Source organism: Aricia agestis, chromosome 4, assembly GCF_905147365.1.
Source record: "Aricia agestis chromosome 4, ilAriAges1.1, whole genome shotgun sequence".
Taxonomy (NCBI): Eukaryota; Metazoa; Arthropoda; class Insecta; order Lepidoptera; family Lycaenidae; genus Aricia; species Aricia agestis.
In genome coordinates, this window is record NC_056409.1 from 8,713,007 (window position 1) to 8,737,806 (window position 24,800).

The 24,800-nt window shown below is 36.3% G+C and overlaps 1 protein-coding gene across 1 annotated transcript in view; it reads right to left on the minus strand.

Moving 5' to 3' along the window:
* The window catches only part of LOC121726363 (leucine-rich repeat-containing protein 24-like), a 50,219-nt gene continuing 25,419 nt past the window's right edge, over positions 1-24,800 (minus strand). The window contains exon 2 of the mRNA XM_042113700.1: positions 1-2,292. Within this exon, the coding sequence (XP_041969634.1) occupies positions 497-2,257 (1,761 nt within the window). The 5' untranslated portion in view covers positions 2,258-2,292 and the 3' untranslated portion in view covers positions 1-496. The remainder of the gene's footprint in view (positions 2,293-24,800) is intronic.

Genomic DNA, 24,800 nt, shown 5'->3' on the forward strand with positions numbered 1-24,800 from the left:
TTTAAATAAAATGTTTAGAAGCCTATCTTTTGCTTGTAGTATACAGCTTTATACAGTCGTACAATATTAAGTCATAAAGAGAGACGAAAATAAGACAAAGGGGTCAGTCTTATATTTGGGAAGTTTGTAAACACGACTAAATAATATTTACAAAAGTTGGGAAGACACTTATGCGAAGTCATAAAAGGAAATAACTATTAAAGAAATAATTAGATACTTAATGTAATTCCAAAGTCCCATATCGGTAACATTTCTTTTAAAAAGTTCAAGTACTCGTACACCTTAATAATGATAACAACCTTACATTATTATATCTTACAACATAATATCTTGTATCGTTCGCGTCAATCGCACACACTACATATTTACAATTAAAAATTTTCCACATAGCCTACTAACTATAATTACATTACAATTTGGAAATAGTCTAATTGACTCTTAACTGCGCGGTACCAGGTCACCTCAGACTCGAAGCATCCAGTACCAGAGGCCGAGGCTAGAGGGAAACGAACTCGGGCGGTGGCGGGGGCAGGGATAAGACCGGAGTCTCAGATGGTTCCAAGTTTTCAGAACTAGCTCCCGGTAATGACCAAGTAGAACTTCCCGTAGCTGTTACTCTCGGGCCCATGTTGTCATACGCGGGAGCCGTGCAACAAGTTCGACTTCTTCTTGGTAAAGTGGCACCACCACTAAGTAAGTCTGGATACTTTGAAGATTCTCCTCTCCCGGCTACTTGAACTGATATAAAAATATTTCCATACGGAACGGGAACCGCGAACTCGGCGGGCGGCGGAGGGAATGCCCCAGGCGTACCTTCTATCGTTATATGCACGGGATCGAAACCGCAACCTCGAGGCTGCTCGTCTATCGACAGAGATCTTTCCGTGAGCTCGAAATCACACGGGGAAGCCATATCCGCAATAGATCTGTCGCAGCTCACCACTACCGACGCATCGATTAACCTTTTTTCTTGATCGGTAAAACTTCTACTAGGAGGCATCGTTCTCCTTCTTAACTGCCAACACGCTACAGCTCCTATAAATCCCAAAGTTGCCAGTGCCCCTAGGGCACCGAACACTACACCCAGTAATTGAGGAATACCTGGGGCGGTTCGTGCTGTAGCTGTCTGAGATCGTGGTAGGACTAGGCTTATTACCGCTCTCGCTTCACCTGCCATGCTTTTAGCAACGCAAGTCCATTCTCCTGCAGCACTCGAAGTAACATTCAACAACGTAATATTTACCCACCTCACGCTACCGGGTACTCTATTTTCTGAATCGTCATCATCGACGACCGTATCGGATTCCTCCATATCACAATCTATTGTACTGTTGTGTATTTCAACACCGTCCAGTAACCACGTCACCTGGGGTTTCGGGATCCCGTGGACCCAGCATCCAAACGTAGCTGGAGCGCCGACTTCAGCTCTCACTACCAACGTGCTCGATTTTACTTCAGGTTGACAGGCCATCGATTCGCTGGGAATATTACGCCATTTGAATCCGGAGTGATTGGCGGGCTCCACGCAGACCAATTCCTCCGTACCCAGTGTACTGTCCAAAAACCAATCCTTAAATTCCCGCAAACGACAGTCACATCGCCACGGGTTACCAGACAAGGACATAGTTTTTAAAGCCGGCAGAGAGAATGTAATCAAACGAAGGAATGTGAGTTGGTTTCTTCTTAGATCTATATTTTCTAATGATTTTAAATTCCTTAGCGCGTTCGTGTGTATCGTTCGTATTCTGCAGCCATCTAACTGGAGTATCCGGAGATGCGGAAGCGGCGGAAACTGATCGGCAATTAGGGTCGTCAGGGGATTATTACTCAGTATAACCATGCGTAACCTTTCGTTGCCTCTGAATATGTCTCTCGGTAGAATCGCGAGGTCGTTGTCTGCCAAATCGACTTCCACAAGTATTCTTAATTCTAAAAAAGCATCTGCGTGTATAGATCTAAGTTTCGTTGCGCGCAGGTTTAACCTTTGTAAATTGAGTAGGCCGATATTAGAAAATACTTCCTGAGGGAGATTCCTCAGTGGATTGTCATGAAGATCTAGAACTTGTATATCGGATGATAGAGATGGCGGGCGGCGCAGGTCGCTGGAGGCACAAGTGGCGGTTTTCTTCCCGGAGGACCACTTGCAGCGGCAGGTCGCGATGTGGGCGCAGTCCAGCCAGTCGCTAGCCGTCCTCGCGGTACAAGTCGTGAAGATTACTATCCAATACCACCTGGCCCACGACACGCGCATACTCATCTCATTTCGGATTTGTATTTACACCGGCCGTATGCCTGCAACAAGGAAATAATATCAATTAAAAACTGAGCGTGATAACAACAATATAGGTACTTGTTTGATTTGATTATTGTTTTTTTTTAACATTCCCTACATATTTTATGAAAACATTTTGTGAAACACAAAATGAAACATAAGTTTATACTTTGTGAAACACAAAATTAAACATAGGTTTATATTTAATTGGTTATATTGAATGTATACCAATTAGCACTATATACACTGTATGTATTATACAGTAATAATAATAATAATAATTAATAGATCTAATCGGCGCGGCGTGACAATTAACACCTATGTTGCGTGTTCGTTAATTATACAGAGTATAGGTTGATATAATAATAATAATAATAATAACAATAAAACACTTGCTCACAAATACCAATACCAAAAATAATTATACTAAACACACGCTTTTAGATAATATATTAAAACTAGGTATGTGGGCAAAGGCGATCTTATCGCTAAAAGCGATTTCTTCCAGACAACCTTGATATATTATATATCTTTTTACTGTCTATTTGGCCAGGGTCGGCGGCAGCAGCCACAGTGTCCTGAGAGATATAGTCGACAGCGGGGATTGTCCTCTGATCGGCTTTGTGATAAATAGGACTAAATCCCTTTTTAGAATAGAATATTAACATAGCGATAAGTTTCTTTACTAACAATATAATAATTTATCATAAGATTATCTTATTAGATTGTCTTGTTAGAAATGCATTGGATATTAGAATTCGGGTCTGAGGAAGTTTATGATGCGAAACATTGTCTCAATTATTTTGGAATTAAGTCGTAGCCCGACAGAATATTAAACATATTAAAGCAAGATCAAGAAAATTATTATTTTATAGGAATAGGTAACTTATGCATTAAGTATCCATTTCAACGTTTTTCAACGAAGACAAGCAACATTGACTTTTTCCTTAACTTGTAGACAAGCTTTACTCACACAATTATAACTAAACTCAGTGGTGTTAAAACCAATTTGTATGTGTGTGTAAATAATATTACAACCCCATCCGTGAACACATAGTTATTAATATGTTCCGGATACACGCTGTCATATAACATAACATCGATATTGTTTTGATAAATGTCTTCAGTCTTCCGGCCCGGAGGTTTTCTGTCTAGATTAGAAGGATTAATGGTCAAGAGAGATATTTGCCCGGTCGTTTTGTTCCAGAGGCGGATATAATAGAGTACTTTCCCTACAGAATACTATAACTGAAAATAGTTCCTTCTCAGAAATGAGGAACCCCATAGAATGAATTGCTGAAAGCTGAGCTTTTCTGCGTACTTAAAATATATTGCTTTACAATATCAGCTTGTTATTGTCGGCTCAAAACCCGAATAATATAGTCCATTGAAATTTTACAAATTAAAGACGGAATATTGCATTAGAGGACGCAATTTTATTTTTGGGACATGTAGGAGGGGTCAATAGAAGCTTAACCTCAAGTTTGTAGGATCGCCACTCTTGTCCCCCGGCCACCATCTTGAAACTTTTTTGCTTATAACTTTTAACATTTTTAATTTAGGGCAAAAAATTATATAAACATATTATTTGTAGGTAAAATAATTTGCAGCAAATTATTATTTTACAATTTTTTCGTAAAACGTATAGTTTCCAAGGTATTTAATTGCGAAAATACTGTTGTCACCCCTATTTCCAAGATGACGGCTGGGGCACAAGAGCGGCGGCCCCACAAACTTGAGGTTAAGCTTCTATTGACCCTCCCTACATGTCCCAAAAAATAAAATAGCGTCCTCTAATAAATGCAAAGCTCATGTAACATTTCAATGGACTAATAATGTCAGGAGCTTATAAAATCAATATTGTCTTTGTAGGTACAAAGTTATAATTACAATTATTATTATCATAAAGTTTAGTCCTTGTTTGTATAATAGTTATTATAAAGACTAGTCAGCTTGTTTTATAAGCCACTTTTATAAAGCATAATATAGTAGCGTACGCTATAGTAGATCTTTTTATTCTATGACTAGATGACGCCCGCAACTCCGTTGCGCCAAAACTCGTTTATCGCGCGGGGACCGAACATTTTTTCGGAACAAAAAGTATCCTATGCCCTTTCCCGGGACTCAAAATATATCTATGCTCAGCAGAATCGGTTCAGCGGTTTGGACGTGAAGAGGTAACAGACAGACAGACAGACAGATAGGCAGACAGACACACTTTCGCATTTATAAATGACTAGCTGTTGCACGCGACTTCGTCCGCGTGGACTTCAGTTTATAGCGCGCGATGTCAACAAAATTGGTGTCAAAAGCTTTTATAAAAAAAAACCTGGTACCCCTTAAATCAATACAACTGTGCAGTGTGCACACAATAAGTACTTAATTTTTTTATATTAAACTTTATATTTTATGCCAAATTTTAAAGCTTATTTAGCCCCCCAATTACACAACTTTACCCATAAACTATTTATCATTGATAGGTTTAGCCCCAATTTCACCAACGTCTGTTAGTGTTAACAGCTTGTTAAAATGTCCTGTCTTCTCTTTCATTCATATGAAAAACGAAACAGCTAACGTGATACTAATTTGAGCATTAACTTTAACAGTCGTTGGTGAAATTTGGTCTTAAGGTTACGTCACTGCCTGCACAGATAAAGTACTGAGTTATTTAATACCGTAGAATAGATATAACAATCGAAAAAAATCGAGACTTAAATGTAAGATGATACCACCTCTTATAGAAAGACTTTTGAGCAAGCGTCAGCGCGATGTAGAAGACGCACGGCGCCATCTATTATGAATTTTTTGAACAAATTTACGACCCTTACAACCATTTTTTCCAGTAAAAAAGTAGCCTATGTCCTTTCTCAGGCTTTAGACTATCTGTATACAAAATTTCATTACAATCGGTTCGGTAGTTTTGGCGTTTGGCGTGAAAGCGAGACTGACAGACAGACAGACAGACAGAGATACTTTCGCATTTATAATATTAGTATAGATTATGTGCACACTGCACAGCTGTTTTTGGGTATTTTGATTAATTAAGGGCCGCGCTACACCGGAATGGCAGCGGCGAGGCGAGCACTTTCAGCGCTGCCATTCCGGTGTAGCGCGGCCCTAAGAGGGGTACCACTTACCAGGGTTTTAAAAAGTTTTTAAATTTGACACAAATTTTGTTGACACCGCGCGCTATAAACTAAAGTCCACGCGGACGAAGTCGCGGGCAACAGCTAGTTATGAATAAAAACAATAATATATAATAAAGTAAGTATGATTAGTTCTGTTACAATAATGAAGTAAAAAATAAAACGCCATCTGTTTTCATATATTAGAATTAAAATGTTGATTGCATTGATATATTTTCTGGATGGAATATAGGCCAACACGGTACACCCGAACTCCTTAGAAATGCAGTAGGAGTTCTATAAGATAAGATAGATTGATTATTATTATACCAAGTGATAATATTATTAAACATAATATTCTAACGTATTAAAAACTATAAACAAAAACATAATAACTAATAAGTATGATTAGTTCTATGTTACAATGAAGTAAAAAATAAAACGCCATCTGTTGAATCGTATTAGAACTAAAATGTTCATTGCATCGATATATTTCTGGATTTTTTATAATATTATACATAAAATATATTTAAGATTTTTGAAATATTATGTTAATACACATCTAAGACCCAGGAACATTGAAAACTTTTTGTTCCGCCTGCGGGACTCGAACCCAGGACTCCCGGGATGAGCGCTGGCCACGCGCAATACGAATTAATTTTCGTCGATATTTTCATGGAAATAAGATATTTTCCCACATCAAAATGTAGCCTATGTCCTATATATATATATATATATATATATATATATATATATATATATATATATATATATATATATATATATATATATATATATATATATATATATATATATATATATATATATATATATATAGGACATAGGCTACATTTTGATGTGGGAAAATATCTTATTTCCATGAGGGTGTGTGTTGAGAGCCTAAAAGTAAACACTGTGTTTGATTTGCTCCTCGAGTTTTTTAAAGAATTCCTAGTCCTCGGCTGCCGTATACACTAATACTTCAATGGATATCCTAAACAACACCTTGAAGAGCTAAAGTAGCGTGCAGGTGAAGCTGAAACACAATCTTCAAGACACTTTTTTTGGCTGAAAAGGTACAGATTTTCAGTTTTGTACTTGATCGGCTTACTCACACATAGAAGACGTTTTGAAAATTATCCAATCAGCAAAGATTTTAACGAAATAAACTATTTTTTCGTTATTAAATTTGTAAAAACAGCTGTCATACTTTGTTTATACCGCCTGAATTATTTGAACTGATTGACGTCTGACAGGTGACTACGCACCTTGAGTACTGTCACCTCACATAGACTATATTGCAGCGGTGTTGCCAGCCATACTTCTTCTTCTTCTTTTAAACAGGCTTTTTTTGCCACAAGAAATCCAAGTTGTGCAGAATGTCACAAAAGTTATCTTTTCACTGCTCAGGATGTAATAACTACATAACCGAAGGGAAAATCAAATGCTCAAAGTGCCGACGTTTCTACGACACCGTGTGCGCAGGCATCTCAGGCGAGGCGACACTGACCCCTGAGTTCACCTCGAACTGGACGTGCCAGGAATGCCGGTGCAAAATTCCTAGAGGGGATAACTCTGAAACCCCAATACGTTCTCGCACTACCCATCATAGCGAGCCTTCCATTGGGACTCCAGGTATTTTTTCTTCGCCAATGTCTATTGAAAATGTTACAACTGTTCGTGGATCTCGTCGAGCTCATGTTGAAGCTGTAAATGTCCCTAACGACCATAACATAATGCGAGAAATCATTAACGAAGAGCTAGTGAAAATTTTCGAACAAAAGGTGCCCGAAATGATCACTCGTATTCTTGAGCCTTTTAATACTAAATTTATACAGACAGTGAATGTATTAAATCAAAAAATAGATAGTCTCCAAAAACAACTGCAGTCGTCAGGGTATAAAGCTAACTGTACTCCATCCTCCAGTGCAAGAGCTATGGAGACCTCCGCGAAGAAGCTCTCAGAAACCCAGCCGTCTACATGCCCCAAAGCTGCAAAGAAAGGCCAAGCTGATTCCGATACCATAACATCTCGTGCTAAATCGTCTAAAAATGCCCGACCAAGACCAGATGCATATCCTTCTAAGCGAAATGCTGTCACTTTGCAGCCTAGCACCCATGCAACGCAGCCAGTCGCTCTGTCCGGCAATACTATTGATGACAAAAGAAACGATATACCATCCGCTTGGCAAGACACTTCCTCTCTGCCCCCAGCAACTGCCCAAAACACTACCTCCTTGGAAGAAACTGGCTGGACAGAAGTTCAAGGTAGGCGAACTCGGTCATCGTCCAGTTCCATCTTACGAGGGACGGCAGCGCCTGGAACAACCAACCTACGAGCTAGTGAGAAATGGAAATATTTGCATCTCTACTATGTCAGAAAAGGGACGTCGGATGAAGAGATACGTGCACACCTTGACAATATCATTGGTGAAAAGAACACATGCACTGTAGATGCTCTCAATTCTCGTGGCAATTACGCTTCTTTCAAGTTGGGGGTACCAACTAGATTAGTGGATAAAGTTATGGCACCCCAAAATTGGACAGAAAATATTTGTATTAAGTACTGGCGCAGAAATTTTTTACACACAAAGGCCCAGTAGCTCACCCCGAATTCAAAATACCTACCATCACGCCCACTCCCAAAGTCCGAAATACAAACGTTCATATCCTGTACCAAAATGTAAGAGGTATCAAAACAAAACTTTCTACGTGGCGATCTAATATGATGATTACTGAACATGACCTTATAGCAGTGACCGAATCGTTCTTAGACACTTCGATTGATGATAATGAAATCTCTGCAGGCAACTGGAGCATATTACGCAGAGATAGATTATCTTTTGGAGGCGGAGTTTTGCTTGCATCTCGCCCAGGCATATCATTGAACCGATGTCGTCAACTCGAAACTGATCATGGGGAGGATTTATGGGCCTCTTTCTCCTATCTGGGCTCCTTAATTTACGTCTGCGTTGTTTACCTCAAGCCAACTGCAGCAGATGATGAGTATATGTCATGGTTCTACAAGGTCGAAGAAATAATTTCTAACTTGAAGGGACATTTCATAATTTTGGGAGATCTTAATATGAATAGTGCATCTGTTACCATAAAAAATTATTATTGTTATTTCTTAAGTTATTGTAATATGTATGATGTAAATGATGTGATGAATATGCATGGGAGTAAGTTGGATGTTGTTTTGACGCGGAAGGGCGCTGTCGCTAGTTGTGACTATGTACCGGGAATGGAACTGGTCCCGATTGACCTATATCATCCTCCTCTTGACGTTACTGTCTTCATCGTGTCGTGTAAGCCCACTGAGGCTATGGAACCTAGTAACGTCAACAAGCGGCATGATTATAATTTTACCAGAGCTGATTTTGTGCAATTATACCATACTCTGAAAACTGCCCCTTGGCACAATGTTCTAGATAATACTGATACCCATTCTGCTACCGATACATTTTATAACATCTTGTATAACGCTTTCGACACTTCTGTTCCCATGAAAAAAAGACAATCCTCGGGCAACAGGCGGTATCCTGTCTGGTTCACTGCAGATATACTTAGTGGTCTAAAACAAAAGAAACGACTGCATAATAAATGGAAACGTACTCGTTCTGAGCTAATCTACACTCAATTTAAGAACCTGCGTTCGGAACTGAAAATGAAAGTAAAGGCCGAGTATAGCTCCCATTGCTCTGCCATCGAAAGCAGATTGTTCAAATATCCAAAGCAATTTTGGCAGCACATTTCCAATTTAAAATCTAAGGGTGGGTTTGAACCAACTGTATCATTTAACGGTTCTTTCTATTCTGGAACTAAAAGTGCAGAAGCATTTGCTCGATACTTCTCTAGCGTTTTTCTCCCTGATGTACCTAAACTAGATCCCAATTTGGAGTCTGTAAATGCAGTGGGAACTAATATAATTCTTCCGTCTTTAATCTATGGTGACGTAGAAAAGGCTATCGACAAGCTAAAAGCACACAGCTCGATAGGCACTGATAGTGTACCCCCATATGTCCTAAAAGCGTGCAAAGACATATTTACCGTTCCGTTATGTCACCTGTTCAACACATCACTCAAAGCCGGAATATATCCTGAACAATGGAAATTATCGAGGGTCATACCTATTCCCAAAACGAGCGATCGACTGTCTGTAGAAAACCACAGACCTATAGCTGTATTGCCTTCTGTTGCCAAAGTTTTTGAGCTTGTACTTCATAATATATTAATGAAACAGATCCGTGGAATTCTTTCTGACAACCAGCATGGTTTCCGTCCTGGTCGCTCTGTCAGTACGAATCTTCTAGCTCACGTTGACATAATTTCTAAGGCTCTTGACGCAGGCTATCAAGTGGACGTTCTATACTTTGATTTCTGCAAAGCCTTTGATAGAGTCGATAATGATGTCCTCCTCAAAAAGTTGAGCGCTCTTGGGTTCTCTCCTAGTCTTGTTCATTTTTTCGCAGATTATCTTCGTGATCGGAAACAATTTGTGAGGTATGGATGTTTTGAGAGTGCCCCTTATCATACACGCTCTGGTGTTAGCCAAGGGTCAGTGTTGGGCCCACTCTTATTTCTTATATTTATTAACGATCTTACAACCATTCATAAGTTTGCTAAGTGTTTACTGTATGCCGACGACCTCAAGATTATTATGATCATAAAATCTATTTATGACTGTCTTCTTCTGCAAAAAGACTTGGATGCTGTACAATACTGGAGTATTTCCAACAACCTTTTGTTTAATATGAATAAGTGTAGCGTAATGACTTATGGGCGGAAGTTACACCCGATCATCTTTAATTATTCTATGGATGGTCATATTATTTCCCGTGTCCATAGTATCAAGGACTTAGGGGTGTACTTTGACAAAACTCTTACGTTTAGGGACCACATATATGAGACGGCTCAAGACAGTTTCAAACGTCTAGGTTTTGTACTCCGCAACGTTAAGGACTTTAAAAATCCCGCCGTTATAAAATTGCTATACAACGCACTAGTACGCAGCAAGCTAGAAACAAATGCGTGTGTCTGGGCTCCCTACACAGCTACATCAATTCTGATGCTGGAAAAAATCCAAAAGGCGTTTCTCAGATTTTTATTTAAGAAAGTGTACGGATACTACCCTTACATGTACCCAACTGGCTATCTCTTGGGTACCTTAGGTTACCAATCTCTAGAGGTCCGACGAGGCGTTGACCTACTATTGGTTGCCTTAAAAATCCTTCGCAATATAATCGATTGCCCTGAACTCCATGCCTTAATGTGCCGCTTGTTTGTGCCTGACAACTATCTAAAGCACCGTCCTAGCCGTCGGCCAAAATTATTCGCACTGCCGACATGTCGGACTGTCGCGAGAGCTGAGTCCCCGCTGTACCGAGCACTAAACTTGCTCAACGCCCTTCTGTCGGCTAATCCTGAATGTGATGTGTTTGTTGATAAGTGGTTGGATGTGAAGAGAGCATGTGTAGGATTTTGTGAAAGTAAGTACGAAAGGGTTTCTTCTATTACTATTTAATCTAATTTGTTTATGTATTGTAACAATGTCATAATTAATTTTAAGTTTTAATTTTAAGTCAAGATTGTAGTTAATTATTGTAATTGGGGTAACCCGTTTTAATTAACTTTAATAAATAAATAAAAAATAAATATATATATATATATATATATATATATATATATATATATATATATATATATATATATATATATATATATATATATATATATATATATATATATATATATATATATATATATATATATATATAATATATATATATATAATTGGAATCTGGGAATCGGCTCCAACAATTCTCATGAAATTTAGTATATAGGGGCTGGTTGTGCACTTAATTTTGTTATAAATTTTGTTATATTTCCTTAATAATTAAATAATAAGTTTTCAAATTACACTCTGGGTTTGTGTTGTGTTTGATTTCCACTGTTAGGATGTAGCTCAGTTTGGGAGTTTCTGTTCATCAACCGTTGGATGAACCTTTAACATAATATGGCAATTCACCACTGTCGGAAGAAGACGAAGAATACATCTCTTTGACTGATGACAAGTGTTTGCTGGGCCCTTTTTGCCGCGGACCGGGCTTGATGGCATACGAGAAAATTTTGTTCTGATAATTTTTCCTTGAAAAGGCTTAATCCAGCTGGAATTTCAAGTTTCATTCCCTTTTGGTTTTTCAATATAATCGCTGTGAACTTTTTGTGTGGTCGGCCGACCAAAGTGCATCAAAATTCAAGAGTACTTCAGCTACGCTCCGGAGCGGACCACGCGCTACAGAAGACAGTCATCTTGCTCCTACAAGATCCAACGGGGTTGCTGCTACTGCAATTGCCTGAGGAGCACCCCTGCTGACTATGGAACAGGTTAGTCGGGCATGATACGGATTCCGGAGTGTTTTTTTTTGAGAACTTTGTATTATCCCGAAGGCAATTTAGCTATTTACACGCTATTGCCTTTCCAGGGGCTTTCGGGGGCGATAAATCGATCTAGCTAGGAATTATTTTTAGAAAATATCATTTTCTCCGAATACCGAGCAAAGCTCGGTCAAATAGCTAGTATAAAATTAATTAACACTGAAACAATAATGTAAGCTTAATTTATATTCGGCCGGCAGAAAAATTGGTAAGACTTTCTGAACCGTGCTCGTATTTAATTTTAATTATATAAAAGCTTAATTAACATGACGTATTTTAATTGTATAAATAGCTCAATATTAAATGTATTCTCTAGAATTTCGAATGTTTTGTGGACATGTGCGCGTTTTTTATTTAAGAAATTTAATTTAATTTTTAGTCACTAATTGAAAACAAAATAAATTTAAATTTAAATTAAGAACAAGTATCATATCATCGTTAAACTTTAACAAACAATGTAGAATACTCAGAGAATGTGAAGGTGCTTTCGGAAAAGTTTTAGTCTAATAAACATTAGTTTGACGAAGGTTTATGGCTTTCATTAAGATTACGAGCGAACACAAAAGAGAACATAATATAGGACGATCATAACTATAATAATTACTAAAGGAATGGGAATAAACGTGTAATGGGCTACAACTACAAGCTACATTATAGTGATGTGACGTCACTTACTGGTGGCAAATGTAATGAAATGTGTGAGATTCCGCTCAGAAGTCAGTGAATGTAAATAATTATTCCTAATAATAATAAACCGTCTTATTCGATTTCATTTATTCGACTTTAATATCGATATATCTTAAACAAAGTGTGTTTTCAGGGTTTTATAATGGAAAATTTGGTATAAATAATCGGCCAAGTGCGAGTCGGACTCGCGCAAGAAGGGTTCCGTAAAATTATAAAGCAAAGTTAGGCCAAAATTTGTGTTTTGAGCCCCTCTTAATTTTTTATTTAATATTAGTATTATTATTAAATAATTATTAAAGTACACATAAAACTAAGGATTGTGTGAAAAATTCAAGTACCTACCTGTTGCTATTATTGATATATAGAGTAAAAAAGGCCAAAAAAATCACGTTTGTTGTATGGGAGCCCCCCTTAAATATTAATTTTATTTTGTTTATAGTATTTGTTGTTATAGCGGCAACGGATATACCTACACAATGTGTGAAAGTTTAAACTCTTTAGCTATTACCATTCTTGAGTTACAGTGTGACTGGAGATATACAGACGGACATACAATGAAGTCTTAGTAATAGGGTCCCGTTTTTACCTTTTGGGTACGGAACCCTAAAAACCAGTTCATACGAATTCATTTTCGATAGATTGCAATGATTAATCGCATTATCTAAGGGCGGCCATTTACAACTTTATCTAAGATCGAGAATAATAAAGTAGGATAAAATATAGTGAGCATATCTCAATTGAAGCAGTCTGCTCAGTTGGCATTAAATGTTCAAATACCGTTAGTAAAAGCACCTTAGTTTAAACATAGTATTCACATAATGTTATTATATTTAAATCAATACCTATCTAAATGCTATAGTAACAAAGTACTTTATTACATAAATCACTAAGTCGGTAAGGCAGCGTACTCGTAATGCTGTAACTCAAGAATGATATAACGCGTTCTACGCCGTCTCCGAGAATTGCCTTAAGCACTTTCCGCACAAACACTTGACTATTTAAACTTCTAGAATTTGCGGCGCAATGCAGGTAGGTACGAAAACTTCTGGAATAAACAAAGTCGAGCTAACTTGGTGAAAATTCATCAGACGTACCGTTTTCAGCACATACTTATCACATAATGTATAAGTAATATATAAATTAGTTTTTCTAACTATATCTAACTATAAAATAAAAATACGCTATTCTAGAAAGTTTATATATGTAAATAAAATATTTTTTCTTACTTAAAAGGAGTTAATTCAACGATATTACGACTTTGATGTAAGTAATATATTTTATGCTTGAGGCAATCAAACATGGCATATTATAATTTGTGTGCTTGTAATATTTCAATAAGCCGGTGGGCTCCATGTGGAATAGTGTTCAGTCATACATAATTCACAGCAATAAATGCTATCATATTGCGCGTCTCTACACTCTAGGGCAGTGTTTTTCAACCTTTTTTATGACGCGACCTTACCTTTGTATGACTTTGGTATAAAAAAAAATATTTCATACCAACTCGCGTCCCCATTTCGTTTTTTGTCAAAAGAGTATTATGTTTACAGTTTATGAAAATATTATTTTGTCGAAATTTACCAGCTTAACATACCTACTTAATATTTTTTTAATTTTTATGGTTTTTGCTAAGTCAGTTCTCTCGACCCTGGTGACCAGAACAGACCTGGCCCAGCAGAAGCTTCGCGACCCCCAAGGGGTCGTGACCCACATGTTGAAAAACACTGCTCTAGGGCGATGATACTTTAATCTTGTTTCTGTCAGATGAAATTGCTTTTAAGTTTTTATTTCGTGAGATATCTTTATCTTTTTTTGTTTCTGGCGTTTACATAGTTACTTGTATTTATTTAGGACTTTTCTTTAAAATGTAATTATACGTTTTTGAAAATCCTGATTCTTTAATTACTATACATACCAACTAAAAACGAGAAAAATCAGCAGTCCTTACAAAATATAACCAATCGTTAAATAAAAAATTAGTAATAAATAAATATTTATCGATTGATCACCCACCACTTGTAACGCGAATCTTCTTACTTGAATTATTTAAAAGAACAGGATATTTTGAAAGATTATTATAGGAGGCCTACAATATTGTCCATATCGTATACCCCAGGATAGTGGATAAATTTCAAAGCTACAAGATTAGATGTTAATATTATGATGTATTGCAAGTCATAAAACTTATCAGTTAACACGTCATATTGTGTACTCTTAAATATATTATACTAGTTTAAAATTACTGTTCCTAAAATTTTCCTAAAAGAAGCATTAACGCAATTTAAACCGCCAAAGTGCATCCCATATTGTAATTCAAATGCAAAAATTTTCAATTTTGCCACTTCTGGTTAAAAATAAAATGGACTTCGGTATTTTTTGTCAGGTATCGATGAACGAAATAAATTGATACTTTACAAAGCTCATTCAGTGCTCGGTGGACCTCATTATTAAAACGCCAGTAGCAATATAACGAAATGTATTATTTCTATAATTGAGTTTTTCTTTTGTGGGATTTTTTTATTTTCAAGTTATCCAATAATAGTAAGATTACTCATTAGTGTTTTTAGTTGGTATTATATTTTGTAGCTTCGTAATATTTTGTGATATATCAAACAGAAATTTTGTCCATCTCGTTTTATTTTTTGTTGGTATATTTTAGTGACAGATAAATAATATTATCCTAATTACTATTTAAATCTGCAAAATTAAAAGCAGAGAAAATGGAAATACCGTAGTAGATACTTTAAATATTATTTAACTTGGAAAGCATTTGAAAAGCGAACAAGCTAAATCTGGGTGAAAATGAAGCCAATACAAAAACTCCATTGGTTCAAAGTTCAAACAACATTCTTGAAGTTTTCCCTGGTTCTCCTGTAAATACATTTCAAAGTATTTGAAAAGAAAAGTACTAACCAAAGTGGTTTCACTTTTCCGTAAACAATACGTATACTCATTTAAGTCTTTATCGACCACTTGATTGAAGGTACCAAAGGCTCTCATAAGGTACTCAAAAGTCATAAACAATTTTTGGGTACATAATATTAATGTCTGCTTACAGCTGTGTCCTTTACTTTTCTAAAATAAGGACGATCGTTTGAACAAAAGAGTCGCTTTAAGCAGTCGTTATATTACTCGGCACTCGAAGCTACATTTGGAGCTCCCTTGTGTTATATTTCTTTTTAGTTCAAGGTTTCCCCAAACTAGGACTAACCATAAATATGTCTGTCATCGAGTGTTAGAAGCAACATAGACTATAATCATAAAGAACTGGCGTGTTTGGACTCTAAACTTGTGTATGCATGCCTTTTGTCACGAGACGTCACATGCACACCAGTGATAAAGTGGATGGGGTCAACCCTGATTTATTTGCTTAGGCTGTTTACTAATGTAGCTCAAAATATTCGATATACGTTCGCGGCCTACCTTTTCGCGTAAAAATATATTTCTGTTTGGTGTGAAAGTATTTATACTTCGTATTTTGGACTTGTTATTTTTAGCCCCATTTTTCACACCTCCTACGTCGTTAGATTTGGGACAAGGTTTTCGTATGACCATGAAGGGAATAGATTTATTTAATTTTATATGTATATTCCTTGAAAAAAAAGGATAAGCTAAGTATTCTGTCACAATACCTCGCAGCAATATTTTTCAGAATTAAATATTAATATTATTGCAATAAGTGTTATTAGTGATAGGAAAATACTATTCTAAAAGCTTAAGCTCTCGATAAATGAGACATTTATACCGTACGAGCATTTATCTCCAATTAAATTTCGTGTATATTGAGGAGATTGGCAATTGTCTGACCAAATCTAACAGGATTCGGCATTTCCGCATACCGCATGTGCGTGAATTGCGCAATCTAATGCGCACGGAATTAGATCCTGGCAGGCTGCCATCTCGCGGTCTATTCCGGCCGTCGACCTCTTTTGTAGTTTCGCTGAACGAAAACAATGCATGCGAAACGAAACTCAGCGCAAAACTTAATGCAAATTGTACCGGTTTGAAACATTTGCGATAATTATGAGTTTTTTTTTAATTTTATATTCAGCTGAATATAAGGTGTGGTATATTATGAATTATGATGATCAAGGGCTCAAAGAGACGCAGAAAAATAACTCTCGAAAACAAAAGTTTTTACGGCCGAGTTTGCGTTAAGTAGAGTCGCCCATTACATAAGATGAATTAATTATTATAATTTGCTTTTAGTATTACAATTCCGCAGTTAATTTTACCACAATATGTTATATAATAAAAAAAATATGATTTATGGCCCTTAAAACCTTTCTTTTCTTTCCTTTCAAACAACAGCAGTTCTTGACAGACAAGCTGATCTAAATATGTAATATTGCTACAGAAGTAATAAAAACGTTGGTTAGTAGAACAATGTCTTCAATGTAATCACTAATTCTATCATTGTTCGTACGCGTTTCTTATCTTCAGCATAAGCAGGGCGGGCCCCCGTAAGGGCTACTGGCACCTGTGTGCAAAAAAAGGATTTTGGCGCTCCTTTAGGCTAATTTTTTGGGACCTTGGCGCCCCTAAAGATGACAATTTGGCGCCCCTAGAGGATGACGCCCGTGTGCATTGCACACATTGCACATATGGTAGCGGGGGCCCTGAGCATAAGGCTGCGTTTCCACCAGAGATGTGTTCCAAGGAGTGTGTTTTTGAGAACCAATAGAATCGCTTCATTGACGTGACCTCGCTCAGCCCAGCGATTCTATTGGATCTTAAAAACACATTCCTCGCAACATGTATCTGGTGGAAAAGCAGCCTTACTCTAAAATGGACATCTTTAAGAAGAATATAATATTGTTTTCTTAATTTAACAATAGATAGTTGTTTCTGTATCTATATCTATACTTATTACTTATTTACTTATAATATTATAATCTATATTCTGCAGAGTTTGTTAGTTTGTTTGTTTGAACGCGCTAATCTCAGGAACTACTTGTCCGATTTGAAAAATTCTTTAAGTGTTAGATAGCTCATTTATCGAGAAAGGCTATAGGCTATATTTTATCACGCTAAAGCTAATGGGAGCGAAGAAATAGAGGAAAATGTGGAAAAAATGGGGGAAATTAATTGAAAGGGCTTATAGCTGCAAGGAACGTTATATTTCACGTGGTCACGACATCACGCGTAAACGGCTGGACCCATTTTGCTGAAATTTGGTATAAAGATACTTTGAGTCCCGAAAAAGAACATAGAATACATTTTGTCCCGGAAAAATGTACGGTTACTGCACAATATACTTTTATGATTTGCGCGTAAACTATTCAATCTATTTTGATGGAATTTGGTATGGAGATACTTTGAGTCTCGGGAAAGGACAAGGAATACTAATTTTGTCCCGGAAAATGTACGGTTCCCGCACAATAAACTTTTATGATTATCGCCTAAACTATTTAATCTATTTTGATGTTTAGCATGGATATTGAAGTCCACGTGGAAGTCGCGGGCAACAGCTAGTTCATAATAATTTATTTGAAGGAGATATTTTGTATAATATTATGTATATTTTCATAGTAATATTACTCGTATCTATTTTCTAAATACTCTCTATGTTTTCCTACTCTGATTCCACTTTGTAATAAAGTTATCTTCTGCTATATCACAAGATTATTACAAATTTATGACTGGTCCAATATCGTGAAGTAGTTATACTCGGTCAATAACAACAAATCATTAATACTCTCCGAAGGCTATAAATTCTTTGAATGCCCGAGGGTACTGTAATAGTACCGAGCCGCTATTGTTGGTAGCCGGTGACCTTATTGATTATTTGCCTCTGGTTGATGAACAAATAGATGAGATTTCAAAATAGTCAATCTCGAACGAAATACGAAATTTTAATGAAACCAGCATTTTCCCAACTTCAATCCGAAGTCCGAACTATGCATACTAATATTACAAATGCGAAAGTCTGTCCTACCAGTAATCGAAATAGGAATTTTTATATGGTTTTTGAGTAGCATTTAATGTATTTTTAACCGACTTCCAAAAAGGAGGAGGTTATATGTTCGGCTGTGGTTTTTCTTTTTTTTATACTTACTTTGTACTTTTAGTCAATTTAGAATGTACACTGTACAGGTACCTACGGCGAATTTCCACACAAACGAAATTGCGGATAAAATGTATTTCATAATAAATTTCTCTCATACGTATGACGTGATTTGTAATGGTGGGGCCATTGGGTTTTAGGTGATACCGTATCGAAAAACTGAGGAGGATTTGCATTTAGAGTGCCATCTGTGTTGTGGATGATGGATATACATCTATCATAATTTGTCACGCGTTATATAAATTCAAACGACGACGGAAGTTGACGGTGACTCCATAAAAAACAACCATGTATGTTTTGTCGCTTGGATGACATTGTCAGGGGCGTGGAAATCAAAGAGAAGTGAATTTGACCACATGTAAAATTGAAACTTGGATGAAAATGTCATCCAAAGTAAAACATGTACCATTTTGACCTAGCTATAGCTCAAGTGATATTTATAATGTTGTGCTAGCGGTAGTTATGAAAACAGTCTAAGGGTCAATATTTAGACCGCAATGTTGACGCGACGCGTAGATGCATTTCTAAATTTGTACTGAATTGACAGATTTAGTGAGCCTGAGACGTCATGCAAATCTGTCAAATCTATACAAATTTAGCATCTACGCGTCGCGTTGCGGTCTGAAGGGACCCTAGAGGTTTGTACTCATATTAATCGACATATTCGGTCGAAGCGAACTGTTGAATACAGCGTAAAATTAAATATATTTTTATCATACAAGATACGTTTATAAATACCAAACAAAAATTATATTTCTTTTCAAATTCAGGGTTTGTATTCGAAGCTTCACAAAGCTTTTATGACAACATTTAAGTTTAGCAATATTGTTAGCAATTTTGCACTAATATTGCTGAAAACGTCTCAGACGTTTCGGTTACGCAAAACAATAATATAATAACTTACAACATTGAAATGTTCGCGATCTGATATTCCTTTATATTCCTAAATTACGTTATGCGTGGGGGTTGGCTTTGTTCTTTGATATTTTATAAAACACATAATAATAATACCACTCCCCCCCACCGGTTTCGGTGACGGTGGCCGGTTTCATTGAAACCAGGCGTACCTGACGCAGGAGTAATTTTATAGTGCCCAAGTGTGTGCGCAGTACACAAGGGCACTCTCTATTCCTTTACTCTCATAACCCAGTGGGACGGACGACCGACACGACTGGCGAGAGATCAGGCGCAGGACTGACTTTTTACATGCCCATCCGACGCATGGATCATCTTACTTGTCAGACAATCAGGTGATCAGCCGGCATTGTCCTAACCAAACTTGGAAATAACATGTTTCCAACGCGAGAATCGAACCCACAACCTCCGAGTCAAGAGCCACACTCTTAACCACTGGAACACGGAGACGATTATAATATCTATAATAGAATAATATGACGTCCGCAACTCCGTTGCGCTCAAATTCGTTTATCGCGCAAGAATCGTACGTCTATATTTTTCCGTGATGAAAAGTATCATAGGATACTTTGATAGGACATAGGTCCTTTCCCGAGATTCAAATTATCTCCTTACCAAATTTCAGAAAAATCCGTTCAGCGGTTTGGGCGTGAAGAGGTAACATACAGACAGACACACTTTCGCATTTATAATATTAGTATGGATGTACCCCAACAAGACTGCGTCTAGAAAAATCTACATTGACTTTCTTTATACCCCGCGGACGAGTTCCAAGGATTTGTTAAAAAATAAAAATATAATACTACCCACCTCCTTGCTCGCTTGCATCTCTTGAAACCACGATTTCTCGGAACTCTCACATGAAGAATATCAGAAAAATGTTTCGAATGCTATTTTTTATAAAATAAGGGGCAAACGAGCAAACGGGTCGCCTGATGGAAAGCAACTACCGTCGTCCATGGACACTCGCAACATGCTTTGCATGTCGTATAAGTCCGGAAATACTAATATTAATAAGCCATTATAATACATTATAATAATTAATTACTCATGAAATACTTATATCGACGGGTGCAAAGTAAAAAAAGTCATCTGCAATTTTGAGTTTTTCGTTTTTTTGTAGAAACTAGCTTAAAATATCATGTTCTACAACATACCAAAAACAAAAATTCAAATATCACCTTATTTTTGGTACTTTTGTCACGTAAAAGAAGACATCTACTCTTGTTTTGTGAAATTGCACGATGTAAATGCGGATAACTACTGCTGGTCGTCTATACGCGGGACGCGCGGGGGTCATGTTATGCGGCATAAGCGGCTATCTGCCATATAGCTTTTTCTACGTTGTGATTGTGATTTAGATGTCTCAATTTACTTTTGCAAATTAGTATTGTTTATTATGTTTATGAGTACCTATTTATGTTAATTCTTATTGTTAGCTATATTAATTGACTTCTAATTTGTTACTGTTATTTTTTACTGTTTTTTCATGTTCAGAAAGTCCAAAACGACTTTTTAAAGAAGTTGAAAGTTTCCAGAACATAAGTGATAGATTTATCGAGCAAAATACTGTGTTGCCCGATTAAATTATTGAACATCTTATAGAAAACCTTGATGTGTCACCGATGAAGACAAATGAATATAAGTTAACTTTGTAAGATAAGTCCCCATGATCTGAATACTCTAGGCCAGTCACACCAGTTCACTCTCAGTCTGAAATATAAAATGATTTTGAAAATTTGTCGATCTCAGCAAATTAACAAATACGCCAACACCCTCAGAATACAGTTCATCACTTCAAGTCCGCCGCGTCCATTATCAGTATTAGATCAAAATATTATATATTCTTTTTTATTAAACAGATACTTTGATCTCATATAATCTATGACCTGCTTGAGTTTATTAACTCAAGCAGGCCATCGAGTATATTGTCCCTCTCAAACTTTAAATCTTCTATAGACAACACCATTGATGCTTCTTCGGCAGTGGAGGCATCAAGTGAATGTTCTACGCCTTCCTCGTTAAACGGTAGAAAAAGACGTCAGTTAAATATTGATCTAAAGAAAAGGCGATTGAGAAATAAAGACACGTGTATTGATACGAGACGTAAATTACGACGAAATTTAGGTAAACAATTACATCAGTCCAGAAATGGTAAATTGCAACCTGCGTAACATCATATCCCGGCATTTGCAAGTTCTCGCGAAGTTTTTCTATTAACTTATCTTTGACCGGTTTTGGGATCTCTGTGATCACGAGAAGCAATTGAGAAATCGTTGAAATAAAATTTCATTTTGTGTTCTAAAAAATCGTATGTACCCCTCCGATGGTGTAAAACGTCCGGCGATGCTTATGATGTTATAATGAACCCATCATGCTTACAAGTGCCAAGTACAAAGACTTAATAAGCCTCTGCCTAAATTATAATCATTTACAACATAGTTCCTGTACTGATAATGATACTGAATAATTTTTAAATTAGTTTAAAATAATTAAAGTATTGACACAGAATTTCATTTTTGTTGTGAGAAAATACGATTTTTACGAAAGTAAATGAATGATTCCTAAGTATATCCATACTAATATTATAAATGGGAAAATATGTTTATTTATTTATTTGTTTGTTTGTCCTTCCTTCACGCTCTAACGAAGAAACAAATCGTATTGTTTTTTGGCATAAACTTAATTGAAAGGATGAAAAATAACATAGGCTACTTTTGGTCTTGGAAAAACATCATGTTTCTAAGGGAGCTTACGGGAATATTTGCAATTTACGCGATTTTCAAATTCCACGCGAGCGAAGCCGCGAGCAAAAGCTAGTATTTCATATTTTAACTCCCTTCTAAATCGTGTACCTTGCACCGAATCGACAACGTAGAAAAAGATATCTACGCAATTATGTTCTGAACTTGGTGTGTTTAAGATGTAAAACGTTTAACTAAATATTTTAATAATATAACTTACTTTTAATAATAATTTTAATAATATAAAGTGTTACACTTTACGTAGTTACTGATAATCGTACTAGTAATCGGTAAAAATACATCAATAAATATAATTTTTAATTCCCACGTAGAAACGACCAAGTGGTAGTTAACTCAGTTGTCATATTTTCAAGCGCAATGTAGATGCAGACAACTACAATATCTCGTAAATTAAACATAATTAGAAGAAATTAAATATACATGTGGATTCATTAATAAATAATGAAACAATGATGAAAATTTCAATAAATTTGATCGGAAATTGACAAAATGGGAGCATTTTTTCCTATTATGCGCTCTCCTGAAAAGTTGCTGTTTTGTAGATGACTCTTTTTACTTTGCACCCGTCGATATATATATATAGCTGAGGATACAATACATTTTATAAAACATACGAATTTTCAAAAAGTTGACAGGTCAAAACCAAAAATAAATGTTTTTAAGGTAGTTCCAAGTCAAAAACAAATATTTTGAAGATCAACATGACTAAACAACTTTAGAAATGGACGCTTTTGTTTATCCAAACAACAAAAATGAGGAAATAAGTTTTCGCTTGCAGCAAATAATAATAGATTTCCTTTCTGTACACGTCTCGTAGTTCAAACAAACAAACGAAAAACGGGCTTCTGCTATGTTTTCAAAGGTTGGAAACAAATGCTTACAAATATTTCATGAAGCCAAAGCTCCGGGCATAGACGAATTTAATAGGAACGGACGGCGTCGGTGTTACACGTCCACAAAACAAGAATTTATTTGCACCTACAAACTGTTTATGACGTAAATTATATTTTAATGCTTTCTAAAATGAAACAAAACAATTTTAAATCAGATTATGTCATGTAATGTATTTTTTTCGTTTCTGATATATTTAAGTTTATTTTACATTTTCTATTTTAAGTTTAGTAGCTTTATTAAAAATAGCCTTAGACACTACTTAATATTTAAAAAAAAAACCGCTATAATACGACAGTCACGTCCTTAAATACCAAACCTTCCGACTAAGAATTTTCGTTACATTCTTACATTGTTTCAACATCATCTGATATATTATTATATAGCGACTATTGATGTAATGGAAATTGAGTTCCTTATCATCCACACCCTCGGAGATACTGTCAAAGAGAGTGATGTGTCAAAGTATTCGGGAGCTCGTTCGACAGGGGGAAAAATTTTCTTTCCTCGATACTATTATAATATTATGCATACTGTAGTTTTTATGTTTTCCATACATCTTTAATCATCAATATCTTTAATTAATTTATATTTGTTCTGAATATATTTTTTTAATTTACTATATTAAAATGTAAAATAAAATCACAATATTTTTTGTCACAAATTCTTTCTATTAATGTAGCAATTATTTCTATTTGTGCATCAAAGGGAACTCGTATTTCATATTTATTAACAATAAAATATCCGAAAATGCAACTTTTCTTTTTAATGCTTTTTTTAAAGCTTAATTTATTAAAATAGAGCAGATATTAGTGAAATTGTTGGAATTGAAGTTACGTTAGCGTCTTCGATCAATCCGAGTTCCGACTGAAGACGATCAGTCGGGACTTTAACAGCTGAATTCTTTACATTCGTAGAATGTTCCGCACTTTTTAGAATTATTAACGAACAAATGGATTTAAATATAATATTATATACATATCTGAAGAATCTCATGGAGGCAGATTTCCTTTTGAACAATCTCATGGAGGCAGGTATCAGTAGAATTAAACAACGTCGATTTTTTTAAATGAAATAAGTGGGCAAACGAGCAAACGGGTCACCTGATGGAAAGCAACTTCCGTCGCCCATGGACACTCGCAGCATCAGAAGAGCTGCAGGTGCGTTGCCGGCCTTTTAAGAGGGAATAGGGTAATAGGGGAGGGTAGGTATGGGGAGGAAAGGGAAGGGAATAGGGGAGGGTAGGGAAGGGAATAGGGTAGGGGATTGGGCCTCCGGTAAACTCACTCACTCGGCGAAACTCAGCGCAAGCGCTGTTTCACGCCGGTTTTCTGTGAGAACGTGGTATTTCTCCGGTCGAGCCGGCCCATTCGTGCAGAAGCATGGCTCTCCCACGTATATTTATCCTCCTAGGATGCTTAGCTACCTTTCGTGTATATATTTTCAACACGTCAGTCGTTTAAATTAATATCAAAAGCATTAATTAAAAGCAAAATAAATGTTATCGAGTAGTAATTGTAACAATTGTAAGCCTTAAAATATTCGGTTAATCTATAAAGGCGAAATTAGCTTTAAAAATGAAAACGAATCAAACGTTAAGAGATTTACACACGGCAGATAACACACGGCGCGGCTTCCAT